Source organism: Acipenser ruthenus, chromosome 18, assembly GCF_902713425.1.
Source record: "Acipenser ruthenus chromosome 18, fAciRut3.2 maternal haplotype, whole genome shotgun sequence".
Classification (NCBI taxonomy): Eukaryota; Metazoa; Chordata; class Actinopteri; order Acipenseriformes; family Acipenseridae; genus Acipenser; species Acipenser ruthenus.
Genome location: NC_081206.1, coordinates 26,791,709 through 26,814,907, shown reverse-complemented (window position 1 = coordinate 26,814,907; position 23,199 = coordinate 26,791,709). Strand labels below are relative to the sequence as shown.

The window sequence follows — 23,199 nt, the reverse complement described above, 5'->3', positions numbered from 1 at the left end:
GGCCATGACTTTAATAAAATGTGGATCAAGGGTAAGAAAAAAAGAAACAAAGAGAAAGAAACAAAAAGGAATAATGTGGAGCCGATAGATTTTCATTTGAGTTCAGGAAGGCTATAGATTATCTACACGTAGACAGGAGAAGACTGAACAATGGGAGGTGCTGATGCAAATACGTGCATCTTTTGTTCCCTGAGACAGCGGTTCTGTGAGCATCACAAGGGAAGCTTTTTGTTTAATCCCAATGGCTACAGGAAATCAATAGTTTGTCTCACTTCCTCAGTCTCTCGTTTAAACAAAGAAATGGGAACAGTTCTTGAGTTTGTGTATTCCTGACAGATCTTAACCTTCTATTGAAAGAAAAGGTTTGCTTATAGCACAATACTAGTCCATTTAAAACTTGAACATTTCAAAAACAAAAATCTAACCTTTGAGACAAACTATTCTCTTATTATACTGAAAATATTTTATATATATATATATATATATATATATATATATATATATATATATATATATATATATATATTTATAAAGACACATGTGTGCAAATACACACATCCATCCACACACACATGCACACAAACAAACATACACACATACTAAGTAGGTTTTTGGAGCTGGGATGATGCCTTGACTATAAGACAACATTTTAAAATGTATGTAAGTGTTGCAGAGGATACAAATTAAAATAGTACTGTACACTGTAACACGTCAAGCAAAGTATTGTTTAAAGTCCTGTAATTAAATAATACCCATCATAGGATTACATTTTAATTGTGGCATCGTTATCCTTATACAGTGTTTAAAAAATGACTCACAAAAACAAAAAATTGCAATGCATATAATTGTATATAAGTTATAATTACTTAATGATAACAGTGTATAATTGGTTATTCCTGTTATAGTTTGTTTTGATATTTGGTACTTCTTAAAATTTGCTATAAGGATAAAGGTGCCATAATTAATTCTAGGTCTGATATGAGTTCTTAGGTTCACTCAAAGAAATTACAAGAATACTTTTGTACTGAGCCAATGAGTGTCCTAGTATTAGGAGAATTATTTAAAACAAATGGTTTAGAAATCTTTAAGAATGTGTAAGGCAACAAATGGGGAATAATAATAATAATTAAAAAAAAAATGTATCAGAGATGCAGTTTATTTTAAAAAGCACTAGAGGGAGCTTTTTACTAAGAGAATGAGAACCCAAAGACCACCATTTTAAACAGCCACACAAACATTCTGCATTTTAATTAGACTCTAGCATTTATTGGTAATGGCAGTGGTTATGAAAATGACGCAGCGAATGCAATTCTGTTCTAATTTGCAGAGCTAATTTGCTCTCATTATCTCCAAAAACGAGAGCTATGAAAGTCAAATCAACACAGGCAATTTTTCTTCCTGTGTCTTGATAACAAATGCCTTTTCAGAAATATGAATTGTCACACAAATTCAGAATTAGATGCTCATCAAGTCAATCATATTGTAGATAATACTGAAAGAAAGGTGAGTGCAAATCTGTCTCTGAGAACTCAGTCAACTGTTTTCAAGTATAATTTGATACCATGCACCAGAATTCAAATGTACATCTACACTTTGAAAACTGATAATGACCAATGGACACTTTTATTCTGTTTCATGTAAAGTAAACATGTGCACTAATGTAATGGACTTTTTTTTTTTAACAGAAGCATACCAGTGAAGTTAATACAGTAACTGTAAGTATATGGTAAATTGTAAGGCTAGCATTGGTCATAAAAGGCAAAAGGCAAATGATACTGATACCTGGAGTGCTTTGCTGATCTTGAAGGAAGTTTTGCATCTGAATGCTATAAGTACAATCTACTTTACTAGATAATTAATTGCTATGGGAAATGTTCTTCACAAATCGGTAAGCGCAATAATAATATTATATAGCGCCTTTCATAGGGGACCGCCATCACAACTCGCTTTACAGAGGTAGGCTATGAACTGTGCATTATATGCAGAGTCACCTACAATGGAACATTGATTTAACATCTCATCCACAGGTAGTACAAGGAGATTAGGCGACTTGCTCAGGGTCACACACAGTGAGTCAGTCAGTGGCAGAGGTGGGATTTGAACCAGTGACCTGATGGTTATAAGCACTGCACTCTAACCACTGGACCACACTGAACTCACTGGTACTGTATCGGTCAGCTCTACAGCTGGAAAGCAGTGTGGTCAGCTGCTCTTGTATGGTTCTTTGGTTCTTGTGTTTATTTAAATGGTGTATGCATTTATTGCAAATTGTATAAAATATCCCCATAAAGAAATAGATTCTAGTTTTTGGTGGTCATTTTGTCTTCGTTCTGCATATCTCCAGATTGCAAAACACACAGCTGGAAAAACCATTTGGGTTAGGGTCTGAGTTTACAATGTAAACTCAGACCTTTAGGATTACAAAGAGTAACTGTATCCAGTGGTACTAGTGATGCTAGTGCTAGTACCAATTAAGAAAGAGCTGTAGAGTCACAATGGAACAAAACACTATCAAAACTTGGGCATCTGAGAGATGCAAGTTAAGAACACAGACAATCTGCAAAAAACATAGTAACATTATACTCCTTAAGATGAACATGAAAATGAAAGCACAACACAGTACTGTGTTTGGGATTTTGTTTGCTGTTGTCTGTAAATTGATGGCTGCGTGTAAATGAGAGAGGATCATAATGGCATTGTGAATATTAATGTGGAAGCTTGATTGCATTGGAAGCTTGATTGCAGTAGAGTTTTTCAAATTCAAGGCAAACCTGTAATAGCAGCAACAGGATCTGCACTGGTGCTTTTATAATTGTGTACCTGCCTTTGACTTCCAATGACAGGAATAGGAGAGAAGGAAAGAAAGAAGCAAAAGCAACAGGGCAACACAGAACACCAAGTGCATGTAATACAAATTATATGACTACATATATCATCCTGACAGCTTATCACTTTATCTGAGACTGCAGAACCTTTCCTTGCATTGCATTTACGTGACAGTTGACAAGAAGTATTATTATCCAAGCAGTTTCTAGATTTGGCAAAATATTACATGCTTAATGAGGTGTGCTATTTAACTATAATTAAAGCAAGAGCTTTAGACCGTACTAAGTGTATATTACAGTGATGCCAGTTTTCTTTTTAATTTATACCTGCTATAATTACACTATTCGCTGGTGGCAAGCTAGGCTGGGACTAAATATTCAAATGATGCTATTTACATGATTGTAATGCTGATAAAGCAGAATAAATGTTAAAGATGCAGTGGTTTTTGACCTTCAGTCCATGCGTCCATACATGTTTCACGTCTATTGTCGATTCACGTGAAATAATCACACATGTAAACTGGACTATTTTCAATTATTACTGTCAGGTTTCTAAACTGTAGAGTAACAGAACTCTGCATACTGGATGTACACATCAGGTATTTTTCAGAGGAAGGTGTGAAAAATGACAATAGCAGGATCCATGTACTGTGAAAACAATTTATTTCTGCCTATGTTTGACTGCAAAAGTGTCAGATTGTGAAGAAAGCAACCTGAAGCTAAATATAATTTCTTTGATATGCAAAACATATGAATTGCTTGGGAAATTGTAAATTGTACTGGAAGAAACTGCATTTAGGCAGTTTTCAGGTTTTTATAAAGATTATGGTCACAGTTTAGTTTAGGGTTTGCATTACAGGATGTTATTACTTTTCAATAAACATTCACCCCTTATTCAGACAACTGAAAATCTATTTCATTAAAAAAAAAAAAAAAAAAAATCACCTTCAACACTTGCCAAACTCTTTTGGGAACTATTGACCAACATTTCAGTGTACCTGTGTGGGTGCATTTGTCTCATTATTTGAAAGAGCACTAAAACATGCTCTAGGAAATGCATAACATAGCTTAAGGAACACTGGCATGTACACTTACATAGCCCACCTATTTCTTTGATCTAATGAAATCTAATCTTGCCAGATTTGCCTCTCAGGCAATTTTTTTTTCTGTCTGTGGAGACGGGGGTAGGAAAACATTTTGTATGTTGCATAATTAGTAGCTCTCTTATTCCTTGAAAGAAAGAAAGAAAGAAAGAAAGAAAGAAAGAAAGAAAGAAATCAAATGGAGGGTATAGATTGTTTTATGAAAGGCACTGCACCTAAAATGAGTAATGGCTTAGAAAATGAAAAAAGCCACTTTTTATGCAACAATACCTGACAGAGGGAATTTTTTCTTTTTAATGAGCCTTGAAAACCCGTTCTGTAGTTCTGTCTCAGTCTCAGGCAGCTCACCAGGGATTAGGATTGATTTTTTAACCAATCAGCACGTGCAACCTTTCTGTTTCTATTAATAGAATTAAGTTTGATATTCTAGTCTGTTTTTAAAAAAAAGCAACAATGATCTGGAACAGTTTCTTGAATATCCAACTGTATTTTATTAGTAAGAAAAAGCTACTTGAAAAACTCATGGCTAAATGTTTTGCGAATACAACCCATACTACCGGTACTTAATATTTGTATCAATTGTTATACTTTATAAAAGAAAAATGTAAGATACAACATTCTGAATATTTTTACAGTGAGTTAAGATCACCCTGAAAGTGTGCATCACCTTTTAGTGTAATTCCCTCAGCTCAACCTGATTAGAGTCAGGCCAGCGTTTCTACAGAACCAGTGATTGAAAGTGCTCATTTTATGGCTGAAAGCATTAAACAATGTCTAAAAATGTCTTTAAACAACTGGCTTAAAGCAATGTTCCATTCCTTAGCACTCTCCAGTGCTCCATGGCCAGAATCAAAAGCTTTAATTAAATAAGCATTGAAGCAATACAAAAGGATCCGGCAGCAAGCAGCAGGCTTTATAGTTTCAAAAGCAAGGACTTTTACTGCCCATGCAAAGCAAAAGATTTTTTTGGTCTCTTCACCACTGCTGCTTACTGATTGATTATATGGAAGAAGTCAATCCTGTTTGTTAACTCGCAGCATCTCATTCTTACTGCTAATTTCAGGACAGCTACCAGGAAGATGTGAGCAGTTGGTTGTTTGTTTTATAGCTACTGTAATTCCTGTTGTTTGAATAGGTTAACCAGCACTCTGCCGAAATGAATGATTAAAAATGATATGCTCAGCAATAACAATAATCCTACAAACAATACAACTGAAAAACCTCTGGCCATGTCTGTGTCAACATCTTTATAATATTATAATAACTGCTTTTGGATAGTAAAGGAAAGGCAGGAAACGTGATATTTAACCAGAGAACAGGACATGAAAACACAGAATCAAGCAGCAGTACAATTAACAAACTTTTACTTCTGCGCCATCTTAGTCTCCTCACCTCATGTACACACACAGCAAGTAATCCTATCCAGCAGCGCCATCTACTGTACAAAGTATACAACGCATTATAAACTAACTTGCGGGTAATCAATGTTTAGACTAGACACAACAAACTGCACTAGAAACAAATATTCACATGTATGATTGGCCAGCCAAATTGGAAGGGAAGTACAAAGCATTTAACCCCATCCCTGCCAAACACACAAATAGAAACACATGCACATGAAACTGTAAAGTTTCCAATGCCATTGGATTTGGGATGTGCTGAAAGTCTACCTAAAGACTGGCTATTGTATATTAAGTATTTCACTGTAAACTTTGCCCTTGTTCAGTTTAGCTTCTGCTGTTCTTATACTGTAAGTCACCCTAGTGTCTTAACCCTATCTCCTTTAATACATTGCTGCATTTATCCTCATCATTCATTTACACACACATCTGGGATACCCTTCATCATTTACCCTCAGAGCATGTCCATCATCTAGCCATGACTCAGTTGAATTTTTTTGCCCATGGCTGCCTGTAGCCCATAGACACTGATTGCATTGCCTTTCTGTGATTAATATACTCTACAGGGATGTGCGTGAGAGGTCTCACCGCATACTAAAGATTAGCACAATGTCTCACAGTCTCGCAATTGCTTTCCACCTTAAGGGTGGAATATTGTTTCCTTTCCAAGATTTTAAAAGATTCTTATTTTTAATTGAATAAATGATATATTGTTTTATGATTGCTGTGTTACATGTATTTTGGCTGACTGACTACAGCTGGAATTGACATGCTTAGTATGACAAGGCAGCTCAATATACAGTGTACTCCTCATACTTACACAGTACAGGGTTTTGCATATTTGAATCTGAGACTTAATCAGAGCTAATCTCAATATGACAAATATTATAATTCTGCATGATTCTTGAGCCAGTTATGAATTAACAATTCACAGTCATTATAACGAGGATGTTTCCATAATTGTTTTTAATTGTTGAAAGGTGGTGTATTTTGTACAATTATGTACAGTTATGGCCGTAAATTTTAGATGACCCTATAGAATTAACACATTTTACTGCATTAATTCGAATGAAACCTGCTGAATAATGTTATGTTAACATATTGAACTACATACCGCTTTGTAGTTTTTCATATACGTAACGAAAAACTGAAATGTGACATTTCGAAATCTAACGTGAAATACTGTATTACTGTTATGGCTTCCTGTAGACTTTTGCGATTTCATTTTGTAGTTTCTTTGAACACATGATGTTAAATAAAATATCTAAATAATGTTCATATATATATATATATATATATATATATATATATATATATATATATATATATATATATATATATTTAAAATGATGTCTCAATCCTAAAATTATATGTGATGCAAACATTTGGCCATAACTGTAACTAACACTACTTAAAACAAAGTGTTAATGATGACATCTGTTGATTCTATTAATAACCTTTTTACCCTATTTGAATAGCACTTTAGGTGTAATCCAAATAAAATTCTATATGAACTTTCATATTACAGTATAAAAGCAATGAGAACCAAGATTATGGCTTTTAAACACAAGACAGATTTGTGCCTGTCAGACAAAATCAGTATTTGTAGTAAAGGATGTATCATAGCAGGTCCAAAAGGCTTTTCTTATGTTATCTAATCGCTTTCACAAGAAAACATCTACCTACACAAGGACCATGAAAGGGGTCTGGGGGATTGTCGAGCACTTATCTGACCTGCTACTGAATCTTCAGATTTTCTTTAGAGCATTTTAAAAATGATCAGAAAGATTCTTAACCCAGATTTGCATTCATTCTGAAGGGAGGCTCCGATTATAAAACATGTTACATGTTGCATAAAGAGAGAAAAGAACAGCTGTAGTATTATACAAGAGCATTCTGTCAGTGAAGCAAAAAGACTAGAGCGCCATGTCCTAAGGGGACTGTTCCTTTAACTGTTTTATCCTACAAAATCAGCAGTGCCAGTGAAAACAAAACCCTTTCAAGTGATACAAGGTTTAATGCTGGAGCATGGTAACATAACGTGGCAGTAGTAAGATTGCTGTTGGAAGAAAATGTGGCCTGTTATCTCTAAAGAGAATTGCACGTTGTTAGTTCCAAAATGTATTTACAGCTGGTGCACAATATAATTTGATTGAATGTCAGGCAGGTTTTGGAAGAATCAGTACTCAGATATTTTTACCGGTGTAATGCCTGGATTTTCCGGTGCTAGTGTGGGGGATGATGAACTAATTTTTTTTAATTTATGTTGTAATGAAGCCGCTACTTTTAATACACACTCAAGTTAGAGGCTAGTCTGGTCTGCCGCTATAACTCAGGCATTGCCAACTCTGGTCCTGGCGGCCCACCCTACACCAGGTTTGGGATTTAGATCAAACTTTAATTGGTTCAATTAAACAATTAAAAAGATAGTTGACACAAATGAACCAGAGTTGCCCATCCCTGTTCCAGCCTTTGTATGAAAAAGACTGACTTACGTATTAAGGTGTTTTAGCCTGCTGTGAGTGCCACATAGTTAAATGACTGCAATCAGCAACAGATCTTTATCAGGTACACAACTTAATTAAAATAATAAAATCCAATCTACTAACTTAAAAAAGATAAACAGCATGCTGGTAATATTTTTCTGTGACCCCATTGTATTTCAAGTGAAGGTAAAAAACAACAGAAAATTACAAAAAAGACAAATTGTTTTAACTTTTGTTCTGGATCCCGAAAGGCTGTCTGTATGTATTGATTTTGGTCTCCATTTCAATTTGGCTAGGTTGACAGTGCTCCTAATAAAAACAACACTTTTAAATTGTCTTCAGAGAAACATTGGTGTTTAAAATCACCATTTCCAACAGAACTACTTAAGAAATGTCAGCGAAAGTTTTCAGCTCAATATTACGTGTACTGAAGTATGAAAATAGCAGTTTGTAACTAAATAATCTTACTGAAGGAACTATCACATGTCCATTTATTTTTCTACTTCATGTCACATGGTTTATATAGTTTATTCCTGTTCCCAATGCTATACGTCGCTGCATAAAGATCACTGGTTTATACATACACAGTGGTTATATAGGTGTAGTAAAGATGGTGATGAAAGAAACCAGTTATTATACTTGGCAAGAAAAAAACAAGAGCAGTGATAGAAGAAATGATCAAGTGTTTTTGATTGATTTATTTTACAATTTTACATAAGAACACACAAATAGCAATAACAGGACTCCAATATGGGATGGCGGGGGGCTGTTATTAGAGCCATAGCAGAATTAATAACATCAATTGTAAATTGCAGTTGTACAGTAAGTTTGAGTAGCACTGAAAGTGCCAAAACATTTCACGAGCGACTTTCAAATCAATATGGCAACTTTCCAAGAAAAGAAACTCCTTGTAACATTTCTATTGATTTGGAAAAAGAAGGAACGCCACATCAGTGCAACAGTTAGGGCTTGATCAAAAAAGAACCTGTCTTTGTAGTTCAATAATGCTGTCTTTGACTTCAAATCCCAATACTGTTGTCTTCTACCATATCATTCAAATCAATCGATTTCAAAAGCTCTTATTCACTACCTGCTGACATACAGCTATTGTTTAAATGCCTGAGGCACAACTGAAGGAGAAAAAAACAATACAAAATAGAATGTGCTTCCGAAATGCAATGTAGAGGTTCTGTGTGGGTTCATAAAGTGATTACAGCTAACAAAATAATTACACAAATCTTACCTGCTGTGCACATCCCTTCGTTATATAGGTCTCAAATGTGAAGTTTTTAAAGAAACACATGCTCATATTTTAATGTAATAATATTATTTTAAAACATGATATCTGGCACTACACTAGGTTAAATACATCTCTGTTTGCAAGCTATTCTTTCAGACACTGTTTCACTTCCTTGAACATTTCACCAGGAGGGTAAAATTGTCCCGATCCCATCAATAGCTTCTTACCTGTCATTAACCAACCAGCTGCCTCTCCTACTGACTGACATGCTTTCAGCCAGTAACATGCTTTGACTCAGAAATCACGACTGATGTGAAATGACCTAGGAAGCGCAAGTGTAACAGATTTCTGAGAGTAAGGCATGGAGTCATGTAATAAAATATAATCTAAAATGTGTTACTTTCAAAACTGGAAGCGCACAACAGGTCACATTTATGGGATTATTTTGTTAGATACAATCACTATAATTTACAGAAAACTACTAAACAGCTTTGTACATCCCCCCAAAATAGAGTCAAGCACCTTCCTATACTCCACAAACAGGAAGAAAGTATACCAGTAAATGCTTTTTTCAGCTCACAGAGTTTCATTTAGATCTACCCCAGCAGGTAAAGCAAATAGAATTCACACGCTTAAATATAAACAGGGTTTCTGGGAAGGGAGATAGACTGCATTGGTTTCAAATGAACAGCAGGTCTAGGTTCGCAGGTTTCAGGAGACACAGTTGCTGTTTATTACTTATATTAAGATGATTTATTGTCCCCTTGAAATGAATCGTTTGCCAGTAACGGTTTCTCCCTAAATCAGACCACCCCCTAAAACCGTCCACCTGGCTGCCTCAGTGCTTTAGTTTGCTGGCACACTATCATCTTTGAAACTAAAGTACAGCTTGTGAGTTTTTTCTTTTATTCAAAACTATAATAAATGACAAATGACAAACATTTAGACTAGAAATGTCATGTACTGTTACCAGAAAGCTGGTCTTCAGAATGTGATTGAAATTCAAGGGCTTAAAAGTTTTTGATACTGTTTAACATGTTTACTTATTTCAACCCTGATTGGGTCACGAGTACCCATAAAACAATGATGGTAAACAATAGTACCATGGTTTACTGGTCCCACACACACACACTTTTGCTAATGCATTAGTGTGTTCGGGGGTGAAATGCCACGTCTGGAATTTTGTCTGATTGAATCACACATTAGCACAACTTGGCACCATTTCGGGATGTGTTTTCATGGGAAACAAAGGAAATCAAACAGCACTTGTAAACTTCATCAGCTGATTTGCAAACTAATATTTAAACTTGTGAACCAGTTTGGTCACTGGTCACTCCTGGTTATTTTATTGACAAAACCACAATTGCAAGCCATCTCTATCCTTGGACCAATATTGGCTGCAGTCATAGATGCAGAGGGTAGCTAAATATTGTTAAGCATTAACAAAAATAAAATTTAAGTTTGCAGCCACCTAAAACTATGTTTTATACACCCTGTACCTATTAGGCAATAATGTTTTATAAATTATTTTATGATTAGTCTTTGTTTATATTGAATATAAAGTAGCTAGAAATGACATTTACAATGTGCCTCTTTAAAATTAATTTGCTCCTGGCACCATTTCAGGGAAGACCACAGTACCTCCTCTGAAATATTAATTTTTTTAGGCTGGATGTATAATGGGGGAATGGCCACTGTATGCCAGTCCCTGTGCAATGTGGAGGCATTTGAATACAAAACCCTGTGAAGAAATATTAATCGCATTACTATTTCTTCTCATGCATATCTACAGCTAAAGGACATGTTGAACAAAGAAATGTATTTAGCAATTCCACCAATGACTAAATATACAGACACAACAGAAAGTCAAAAAATGAAATGATTGTGAATGAAGTAATAGAAATGGCTATCAAGGATGAACCTGTTAGCACAACACTATTTTAGTTCTTATACTAGTGGGAAGCTGCACATAAAAACTTTACAGTAATGCTCCTAATACCTTTTAAAAAAAAATAATAAAATCAACGCAATTATAAGCACTCAGTCTTTTGCAGCAGTACTGCACAGCAGTACAACAAAAGGCATACAATTATAAGAGGAGAATGCAGCGTTGTGTTCTTTTGCCATTTGATCTTCACTGAAGAGAGAGAAAGAAAACAAGTGTTGTTAGTTAGATATCAAGCTGGGAAGCTGACAAAAACACATCTGTGATAAATTGAAAAGCACTTGTGAAGGGTTTTTTTCCCCTCCTATTTGAAACATTTCCACTTATGATGTTTCCCATGCAATTTTCTCTGCAGAAGTCCAGCAATTCCGCTGGCTGTGGCGGTAATAGGTTTTTCGCCATATGGACAGGTCATTTTTCTATTAGGCATCTGCTTCTGCTGTTCGACTGCTGGCAGATGCCTGGAGATCAATCAAAATGCAAACATCAGAAATGCAAGGTAGAAACTGAGCCAAACTGTGGAAATTAGTCTGTAGAAAAGAATGGGCATGTTATAAAAACAAATGTCCTTACCACAGTGTTGGACATTATTATTGTAAGAGCATTAAATAAATCAACTGAAAGACAAAAAACTATCCATTACTTTTGTGGCATTATAAATAACTTGCACATACTGTAACAATGCACAGCAAAAAACACACAGCCAAGCCACTAACCCCACTGGAACTTAAGCACTCCAACTTTTCTAACATTTCTCAAGATAACATGGCTTTTAACAGTGCTGACAGGTTTGGAGAACTATCACATTGTTTTATGTTAAAGGTTCTTTAATCTCAAATGGCAATCAGTGATTATAAACCATCTTCTGTACTGGATAATTTACAGTACTGTCATTTTAAAGTTTTTATTTAAATGCTTGTAAGGCACTGCTTTTATGGTGCTGATGTTAAGCCACCTTAAGAGGGCACATTCATACTGATTCAGAGTACTTAAGATGTTGTCCAAACACCCAAACATTTTAATGTATTTCTAATACACTACCTAATACATTTGTGAATGAAGCGTACAGCACTGATCATGCATTATTTAGTTAGTGTGAATAGGGTGTATTTGTAAATTTCATGTAATTTATTATCTCATTGCAACTTTGCAATTTAAAAAACTGTAACCACAGGATCTAACTAGCCAACACACTTGTCAGCAGAGGAATTTTCCTCTTGAGAATGGGCACTGTGCTAGCATTGTTTTATGTTTTTTGTTTGATACAATGGTTCTCTCTTAAAGGTAAAGTCTAATCTTTAAAAAAATTCAAAGGTTTGTGTATCGACCACATTTGGATACAGCTGACAAATAAATCCTGTATGACTTAATGACTACAATGAACACATTTAGATTAATCAATAATATAAATAAAAAAGCATTTTGCTGCGTTGTGCTTTCAAAAGGCAGTCCTGACTTCATTCACACACTGCTTTATTGGCATTGGCATTGGCATGGGATGGATTCATGAAGAAATACAACCTCTGTCGACAGTGTTTTGATTTGTTTTCAACGTTCAATCTAATGAACATACCCGCAGAGGCCTCCAGCATTAACCTAAACTGTTAAGAAGAATATTTTCTACTTAATTAAGCTGTGAGATGTCAGGCAATTGGGGGCCTTCTACAGCATTTACATAATAAACAAATTAATTAACAAAAAAAACAAAAAAACTAATTGTCGGAGATTACATATTTAATCTAACTATGAGGGAACACCAGTATTATGTGTTCTTGGACGAAAGAAATGAGAAAAAGTTTAGGAGAGAGACAATAAAATGAAGAGACCATGCATCAAAAGCACTGCAAGTATCCTAAAACCATGAAATTACCAGAATATTTATACTGTATAAAAGGGTTCAAGAAAATATGAAAAAAAAAGATTAGCTAAAGGAGCTGAGAAAAAGAAATAACAAACACAAATTGTGGTGAAACAATACGCAGGTGCCTGGCTACGAACCTCTATTACCATACTAGTTTCTGTTCCAGTTTACTGAAGCAAAATGCCTTTCACTTTTTATTCTCTTATCTTACTTTTGGAATATTCACCAACTGCTATGATTAACTGCAGCTTAGTCTCATTAATATATAAGTATGATATACAGTAAAATGAGGATGGACACTTTGTGACTATTTAAGATGCAAACAGACTGCCACTGGAACGGACAGGTATTTAAATTATAATGAGCAATGTAAATCTACCAGACTCCCTTTAATTTTTAATAAAAAGGAACCTCCAAACACACTGTCAGTCCTTGATAAGGAGCAATATTAAATACATAAGGACATTGTAGCAAAAATAATCTGGTCCAGAGTAAATGAATGAGAGCCCTGGGGATTTCCAATGCATACCAAGTATTACAAAAAACACTTGCAGAAGCAAGCAGAAATTAGCTTAACAGCCATTTGATCATTATGCAAATTACTGCTACATCGTCTTGCAAGTCTGAGAGGATTTGGTAGGTGCTGAATCTATAGTTTGCTAAAACTCGATATTCGTGTAGCAATTCTGTATAGGGCCATCAACAGAAATATGTTTACCATTAGTTAAAAAATAATTGTAAACTTTAGAAGGAAACTAAAATAATTCACATTAGCAGTCATTTCCTTACCCAGATACCTTTGCCATGGCATTTTTACTGTAGCTTTTGAAAGATGGGAATCGTGACATTGAAAACAGAATCAACTTGGTATTTGTGACCTTGTATAATCCTGCTACTTTATAGGACTTAGTTTACCTATGTGAATATGACAGGTATACTTTATCAATGCTGTGGACAGATACATGTTTTGAATGTGGAACAAACAACTTGTAAAATGAACGATAATTATAATTTTGAATTATGCTTGTGAATTGTGAAGCTTGCTGCCCGGTAGTGGTAGTAGGACCAATACAAAATGAATGCTCTAGCTGCTAGGTATATTTTTGCAGAGTTATTAGGATCTTAGCAGTCCACTGTAATCGTCTAGAAACAGACCAGCTTCGCAAGATGCCTTTAAAACCAAGGGCTTATAGCAAGATGTTCGATAATGTGAATAGGTTTGAAATAATGTAATATTCTGTAAAACTAAAAATAAACTGGATTCTCGTCAAAACATTTGCATAATGTTATAAACAAGTTTCTATTTGTACTACTGAATATCTTATGATTATGACTGAGTGTTCAAAGGAATGCATAGTTAATATTTGGCCACTCAAATCACACACTACTATGGATCTTAATCAAAAGCAGAAGAGCTCAAACCAATGTACATTAGTTAGGTGGTCCAGATAGCACTGACCCCCCACAATCTGAGAGTATGCTGTATCATGCAGGGACTGTAAAGTACATGGGATCATTGGCATCAGGTCAGAATGACATTCTGAGACAAATAATCTTGTGCTTATGCGTAACAAGATGACAATTTTCATGGCATCATTTAATGTGATGTAACAGTAAACATTTCAAAGCAGGGCCTCTGGGATAAGTTATTATCCTAATTCAAGTGTCCACAATGTTCAGAGTTATTGCTTTTTTCGTTTAACTTTACTTTCTTCACTGTCTGAGCTTCCTTCGTGATAAGCGCCTGGCTGGATGTCAACAGTGTTTTCATTATCAGGCTCCGTTGGGAAAGCCTTTCCCAGTCCTAGTACCTGTCTCACAGTCATATTGATTCGAGAGGTCTGAATATACTTTGCACAGACTGCCCAGTCCTCTTCAGAAACATTTTGTACAACAGAGTCCTCTGGAGTATCATCTGCAAGTTCTTGAACCAGGCATTGAGGCACAGCCTGCTTGTCGGGACTGGAGACTATTCTAGGAACTGCATGATACAGGAGCCGACTCGACCCAGACATAACCATGATGTCTCCACTGTGCATAAACATAGGAGTGGCTGGATCTTCCCTCCTCAAGCCACCCAGCAGGAAGACAGCCGATTGGCCAAAACTACCAGGATAAAAAAATAAAAAGCTTTTAGTTTTGCCTTAAGACTCAAGTTATACAACACAAAACAGATACACGCAAAATGTTACGCTAATATATTATACAGACATTACAGCTTCTCTTCTGGCAGAGTTTCAGTATTCAGACAAGAAAAACAGACAAACAAAAAAAAAACTTTATTCCGGTTCCATTTTGGGTTTTTTTGTATTATGCAAATTACAATAATTCCCACCAATTGTTTTTACTTGACATTAGCATTATTCCTGTCTAGCTGCATTATATTGCTTCGTCTCTCACATAACTGCCAAGTGGTAATTTACATGCAGGATTCAATAATTGTTGTAAACAGAACACCATGTTTTTGAAACAGTAATTATGTCTCTGCTGTCTAAATGAATTATCCTGGGATTATATTTTACCTGAATGATAACAGTGGCCGAGAGTGGTCCAGCTCTGATTCATCAACATGAATTCCAAGAGAAGAATCAAAGTGATAGTAGTTCAGGATCCCAGCCTCTGCTTTGAAGTTTTGGAAGCCACAAGCTGCTGCAACTCCTTCAGACAGAGCATTCAGGTCTGAGGGGAATGGGGTGTAGTGATCCGCAGAGTACATCTAAAAAGCAAAACACTAAGAAACAAGAAGCTTCTACTTGCTGCAGATAAAAACCAAGTAAGCCACTTGAATCTTACACATACATATTCATACATATTGTCATTGGCCATATAAAGAAGGCTTTTATTTTAACAGTTTCTTAAAGGAAAGGGTTAAGAAAGGGAGACAGATTTCCTTGGCTTTTGCTCTCGAAGTCTCTGGCCAAGGCCAAGGCAATGTAATTTGTGCCTTGTTTAATTTGGTTCTTTTTTTTAGTATAAAATAACATCCTGATAAGGCTGATACCTTTACTTTCTAACTTTTTCATTGCTAAATTTGACCAAAAATAACTGGAAAGCTTTAAAAGCCTCATGTACAGGTCATTATCTAAAAGTTTCTTCAATGTCAAGCAGTCTAATCCACTTCACTGTGTCTCACATGCAGTGGTACAATGGAGAGAGAGAGAGAAATCTCTGTGTTACTCAAACTTGAATCTCACAGATTCACAGTGAAGCGGTAATTACTGCTTCTGTCATCTTTTCTTGGGTTACCCTTTCAAGGGCTCTAACTCTATTCCAATGTTTACTGGAGTAGATGATTTACAGTAATACACTCAGTATTTCGTGTTACTCGGTCTATATTATTATTATTATTATTTATTTCTTAGCAGACGCCCTTATCCAGGGCGACTTACAATTGTTACAAGATATCACATATACATTATTTCACATTATACAGATATCACATTATTTTACATACAATTACCCATTTATACAGTTGGGTTTTTACTGGAGCAATCTAGGTAAAGTACCTTGCTCAAGGGTACAACAGCAGTGTCCCCCACTGGGGATTGAACCCACAACCCTCTGGTCAAGAGTCCAGAGCCCTAACCACTACTCCACACTGCTGCCCAACTATAGATTGAAGCACTTGGGGAATTGAGGTTTGAGATGTCTTTGGAAATGTCTTAATGAAATCAAGGAGCACTCCAGGGTTATTGGATTAGCACATTCATAGGACAATTACAGAGACCTCTTTTTATCCCCCACTGAGGAGTGATGGCAATAGGTGCGTTTACACTGGCACAAATATTCCGGATCAAGAGGATAAGAGGACTGACTCCGGTCACTTTTTGCTTGTGTAAACACTACTGAGCATGTTCCGGAATCCATCCTCTTATCCTCTCAAATGTTGAGTTCGTATTCCGGACTGAGAGGACAAGAGGATGGATTCCAGTCACTTTATTCAGTGTAAACCCGCTGAGGACGTGTTCTGGAAAGATTGCAGAACTCCAGCTCCAACTCGTAGCATCTAAAGAAGTGAGTGTAATGCATTTCTATATTTTTTTATATTAAGTATTGATAATATGTTTGATATATCAATTAACAGTGGTGGCTGCATGTTTTTTGTTGTGTAGTTTACATTTTTCGATGTGTAGCGACTACTGGCTGAACCTAATTGTTTTGTATTACAGATTTCTGAAATCATGTCTGAAGGACGCTTGTGCAACTTCAAGGGGGACCAGTTAGACAATGAAACAATTACAAATACAAGCAACACAATAAATTCATGTGTGGTTCAAACTTAGTCAGCAGCCTACAAAAAAGAACATCATAAATAAGAACATCTATGTGTTAATGTGGACTAAAGGAGAAACAATGGCAAAAGGCTCTAAGCAATTCACAAATAGGATCATTATAGCCAGAAAAGGAGAGAGTGTCAAATTCCACCTTCATAATATAAGTAAGAGTTCCACATTTTTGGGAGCCAAGAGGTGAAAGACAGTTCTCCAGCTGTATACAGCCTAGCTGTATCATATGACAATTCTGTGTCAAAGAGGGACTAGAACAAATCTGCAGCATGAATTATATATTACATCCAATTTGTGTAAAGACTGCTTGGAAGCAAACTGGTAGATATAGTCACAATAATCTAGGATAGGAAGAATAGTAGCATTCACTAACTTTAGTCTGCTAGACTGAGAAAAAGCCTGCCTATTACTGAAAAGAAAATCTAATTATATATATATATATATATATATATATATATATATATATATATATATATATATATATATATATATATATATATATTAGCTCAAAGAGCCAGCTGCCCAACGTTTCGATATGTTGTACATATCTTTCTCAAGGGAGCCTAGTTAATTGATAAATATAACCTGTTAACATGTCTATTTTTTAAAGCATTCTTACTTTACAGCATTTTTTCACACCTGCCTAAAACTTTTGCACAGTACTGTATATATATATATATATATATATATATATATATATATATATATATATATATATATATATATATATATATATATATATATATATAACATTATGTACATAATAGGACAGACTAAGACATAGCAATAAAATTGTTTTTCAATTTGATAAGTCGATATACTGTATGAACAAATGTAAGTCTGACATACAGATGGATGGATGTATATTGCCAAATTCGGGTGTTATCAATAACTTATGCTTTTTTGTTATCAATGCAGCCAAGGTAAAAAGAATCCCATGCATAGCATGCGTTTAACTCTTGAATGGCTCAGGATGCAATGGGAATTTTTCTCCATCTCTGTAACAAGGTTACTGAATAAAAATGTTGATTGAAACGGCACATTTGTTTCAATACAATGCACATGCATAATTATCTCACATGTAAAAACCTCACACAGCAAATAGTCAAACCAAAGAAAAGCAACTTGAATTACCTTGGTGTCCCAGTTATAATGATACCCATTAGTCACCCAGCGAAGCTTCTCCAGCAGACTTTTAGGTTCTCTTTTTGCAGCACACTTTTGCCTTTGGTAATTTAATAAATAAACCAGGGTACAGAAAGAAAGACATTAAACAATGAGTAACCGTCACAGGGGTCTTGGTGTTTACACTGTGTGAGTCATCCTAGTTGTTCTATACAGTAGCTGTGAAAAGACTGAACATTCTATATAAGCAGGTCTTGCTGTCCATAACTGACGTAGCACTTGTTATTTTTTTGGCTGGATCTAGTAGGTTGCATAGAACAATTAAATAGTGCTGCTATATACAGGTTTGTGAGACATTGTAGAACTATTGCATTTTTCAACTCATGCCGAAACAATGTTTTATAATAAGTTTATGTAACAGAAGTAGACTCTGAACCTGGAAGTACAGAAGTAGAGCCCAAAAAGAATTCCAGCACAGAGAAATTAAACATAAGAGATGGGAGACCTCAGAAAATATGCATCACCAGTCTTCCTAGCTGAACAACCACTGTGATCAAAATGCATAAGGTATATGCAGCTTCACTACAGCTTTTCACCTCTTTTAAAAATACATAGTGGATTTTTATTTCTAAAGCCCCAGAGAGAATATAGATATTTTCAAGCTTTGTCCGGGAACGTATGACAGTTTATTACGGTTAGCTCCAACCAGTGACTAGTCACTGGAATATTAAGAACAGTCTTGGAAAATTAGCTTGCTACTGAAGCTCACCTTAAACTTTCTCATTCACTGAACTAGAACTACTTCAAAACATTGTAGGGGGGTAATGTTAAAATAGACATGTGCTGTCAAGCGTTGACAGGAATTGGCAATGCAGATTACAACTTACCTTATTTGATCTCTGCTTTTCTCCCACAAATTGTCTGTGTCCGTTGGCGACATATGCATGTCTAAATTGCAGATGTTAGGTTTCTGAGGATATACTTTGAGACACTGTTTCACCCAGTGACGTTGTGAACCAGGAAGGAACGGGTTTGAGATGAAAATAAAACCTGTTTAAGATTAAAAAAAGACCAATCTGGCTAAATGTTATTTGACAATTCAGACGGGCCTCACAGATTGGTTTTGATAGCTTCCATAAAGCCAAGTGAAGTCATAATTACTGTACAGGTCGACTGAAAGCCTGTCAATGATAATTTGAAAAACAAGTCTACTGATAATGACTGGTAATTGTTAAGTTCTAGCTGCACCAGTCTCAGGTACTGCAGCTCCTATAGCTTTCCTCTAATAGCAGCGGCTGTGAAACAAAACGAGAACCTTCACAAACGAGAGCGAAGACAGTGCAAGAATTGACTAAAATATATACTACACAAAGTACAATGGGGAATGGATAGCCACAGTCGATGCATAACGAAATAATTATTTGCACTTTTGTATACATTTAAATGCTACTTTCTTTCAAGGACCTCAGACCCAGTTGTGTTATGAAAAAATGAAAAAGGCATCCCATAGTTAAAAAAAATTTCAGGTGAAAAAAAAAAAAAAATCAGGTATTAAAAAATGTCATCAATCAATAAAAACCCCTGCTCCCTACCTTTATTCTAATGTTCTAATAGAAAAATACACTGAGCAGCTATTGAATTTAATGGCAACCGTGACATCTCTTGATCCCTTTACAGATAAGCTGATTCCCCAATTGTCAATACTGCAAATTATAATAAAAACATTAAAATGATACAAAAATAGACTACATCAACTTTAAAAGAAAAGCTTTTCCAACTTCACCCGAGGATCTGTGTGATAGTCCTACTTTTTCAATACTTTGGATGTCATTCTGAAACTCTCACATCCCTGAGGAGAGGGAAAATGTTTTTCTCAGTTGGATCTCATGCTATCTGCAAGTCTTCTGTGCAGAGCATTACAATAAGTATGTTCTAGCTGCGTATACCATCTGCCATGCTGAGATAAAAAATAAAATAAAAAAATCCTGTATTCCACCACCTTGGTCGTCAGTCAGCAGCACAAACTTAATGCAGGGTCAATCAAAAACGAATCTCGCTTTTCCATTAGGGAATTGGCTGTCAGTATAACACTTGTTCTTTACCCCATCACCTTTGACTAAGAGATATGCAGTTACATCATACTTTATTTGCTGTCCTTACTATAACTTATATACTCAATAAGGTGTTTTAGCTTAAAGCAGCCATTCATCTTCATTTGTAGTGTCACACATTTAAATTTCACTTCAGCACCTGAGATAAAACAGTTAAAGGGAACACTTCACTGAAACTATTTATAGGTTTTGACTTGTTGAAACTTACGAACGCAAGTTTTCTTTTGTAAGCTTTAGTCATGCAGAAATTACTTGACTATAGTAGAGCTCCACTTGAGGATGTCAGGTGAAAATTTTAAAATAAATTGTCTTTAGACACACACAAAAAAAAATACTGTAACTTTGCAGTCTTGTCCCTGGTCTTAAAGATGGGAGCATTGTAATTTACAATGTATTTAGTTACCCAGAATAAGACGAGGCATATATGCATATATGCTCTGGTCAAGTTATATGACATTGTCTTACACTTACAATGGTCAATATATATTTTAAAAGCTTAATAATGTAAAAACAGTAATATCATATTTGTATAAGAAATACAGTTAACTTAATGGGCAGCACTTGTATTTCACATAATAATTAAATCAGTTATCCTTTTTTTGTAATAACCTGGTGTGTTGCACTATTCACCTTTATTTTCTTTAGGAATGGGTACACAGTGCCACTTGCTGGTTAAATGTAGTAGCTGCAGTTTCTGCAGCACAGAAATGTGCATGTGGCAAAACTCAATGGAAAATAAAATCGGAATTGTTTGTACCAGTTACATTTTAGTATTTAACTGGTTAAAACAGGCCGACAGAAACAACACAAAAATGTTTCTGAATTGAAACCATTCAAGCCTGTTTTAATTGCCTGGATCTGTGTTACTATTCAGCTGCACCTTAGCTCAATCAAATCAAATCAAATAAAAAAAAAAAGTAGCATTCTATACTGAAGTACCTGGGTAGCCATCAAGACCAAATGCCTTCCATTTGCAGACAGGATGAAGACCAGCTCTACAGGCGTCTCCATCACTTAATAGTGCTGCATTTAGATCACAGTTGAACACCTAATAATAATTAAAAAAAATATATATTTCAAATGTACAGTTCCATTTTTAACCATCCATATTCCTCTGGAAAAGGGTTTGAATGTTAGTACCCCACTGATTTTTAGGTTTAGGTTTGTTCCTATAAAAATTTCAACATAGAGACTTCTCAATTAAGTCAAGATTGTACATTGTGTGAAAGGGTTTGCATGTTTCTAAAGTGCTTGTTAGTAACAATATTTAGTCAAGCACTTCTACAGTAAGTTCAGTTTACAACTGAAATCTAATTAGTGCTCTTGATGACAATTCATTTTACATTATAAAATTGCATATCGCTAATTCGTCTTATTTAGTTAATTTATAGCTGTAATGCTTGTTAATGTACTGTAAAATAATCTTTGCTAAAAAGAGCACAGCAAGATTTCATTCCTGAAGGTCACTGGAACTAATTGTTTTTGCCTGAATTAAGGAGGAGTTCTGGTTTCCCGAATATTCATACATATATTTCAACACATGCCTGCCAGTAAGAAGGTTTGAAACAAGTATTTCAAAACTGATCTTGTGATTGCTGCTGACAATTCTGTTTCTACGTCAATTCTGTGCATTATTGCATTGATGCTATCTTTCCATATGCATGTATTACAGCTAATTACCTAAAATACATTTCTACAAAATGTCACTTAAAAAAAGAGCAAGGCACACACACAAAAACAGAAATATCTATTAAAATTAATCTTTAAAGCCTTATAGATATCTTACAGTCCAATTTAACTAATCTGATTGGACATGAATATGTCTGGTGGAGATGCAGCCTCTGCAGTTTGATAGCAGGCCATCATTTGCATTGAAGTCCTTGTGAAGCTATAGTTTGCTGCCATCTCAAGCTTCAGGCACACAAAGTGAGATTTTAGGCCTTTACTTAAAGAGTCATTTCCAGTATACAGTCCTCTGAACCAACTGATGGAAGGCCAGTCAAGCAGAAAACAAGCAACAAGTTTCCAAACGGCTCTTGCTTATGCCTTGGCATCACATGTTATGTCAAAAGACATTACTCCCCAGATATGTACACTGCATTGTGTACTTAACAGGGTAGCCCCCCCACCATATATATATATATATATATATATATATATATATATATCTTAAATTAATGAAGCTCAGAGTGTGGAGAAAACATTGAAATGTGTGAAAAAATACATACATATATATATATATATATATATATATATATATATATATATATATATATATATAGATATATATATATATATATATATATATATGCTCTGCATATATATATATATATATATATATATATATATATATATATATATATATGGATCTCACTGGAATTATATAGACAATCACAGACCCTGATTAGCACTATTCTGGTTAATATCACTTTAGGTAAGGTAGTCCAACAAGATTAGTGCTATAGGGTCTGTGGAAAAAAAAAGAATGTAGTGTTCTATAAATAGTTTAGTTTACGGTATAATGTACTGTACGTACATCAATACAAATAAACAAACAAAAAATACAAATATATCTACAGTTTACATTGCTTACTTTTCTAGAATGATTGCCAGGTTTAGAAAAATCTATGACATCACTGAAATCAGGAGGTGGGTTTTTTCTTCTATAGAATTTAAACAACTTTCTAAAAGCGTCTTCCCCCTGCTGCAACATGGAGGCAGCCATCTTGGCCATCCCTGCCTCTAACCTTTCAACTATACACCAATACGAACAAAATGCACCGAAACCGTTAATCAATTAAATAATTAAATACTCCC

The 23,199-nt window shown here is 35.1% G+C and overlaps 1 protein-coding gene across 1 annotated transcript; it reads right to left on the bottom strand.

Annotated features, from left to right (window-relative positions):
• Nucleotides 1–11,834: 11,834 nt before the first annotated feature.
• LOC117424321 (nucleic acid dioxygenase ALKBH1-like) lies at nucleotides 11,835–23,117 on the bottom strand. The gene is made up of 6 exons (XM_058991766.1): nucleotides 22,976–23,117; nucleotides 21,322–21,430; nucleotides 19,159–19,321; nucleotides 18,281–18,371; nucleotides 15,383–15,576; nucleotides 11,835–14,966 (listed from the first exon to the last, which is right to left on the bottom strand). Exons 1-6 carry the CDS (start codon nucleotides 23,114–23,116, stop codon nucleotides 14,543–14,545), a joined length of 1,122 nt encoding a protein of 373 aa, XP_058847749.1. The 5' UTR covers nucleotide 23,117; the 3' UTR covers nucleotides 11,835–14,542.
• Nucleotides 23,118–23,199: the final 82 nt, after the last annotated feature.

Bases quoted from the DNA above. Each gene is read 5' to 3' on its own strand.
- LOC117424321 (XM_058991766.1), bottom strand. From the start codon at position 23,116: ATGGCCAAGATGGCTGCCTCCATGTTGCAGCAGGGGGAAGACGCTTTT. The intron at 18,372-19,158 runs GTAAGTTGTAAT...AAATTACCAAAG, and splicing joins AAAAGCAGAGATCAAATAAG to GCAAAAGTGTGCTGCAAAAA. The intron at 14,967-15,382 runs GTAAAATATAAT...TTATCCTGGTAG, and splicing joins CGGCCACTGTTATCATTCAG to TTTTGGCCAATCGGCTGTCT.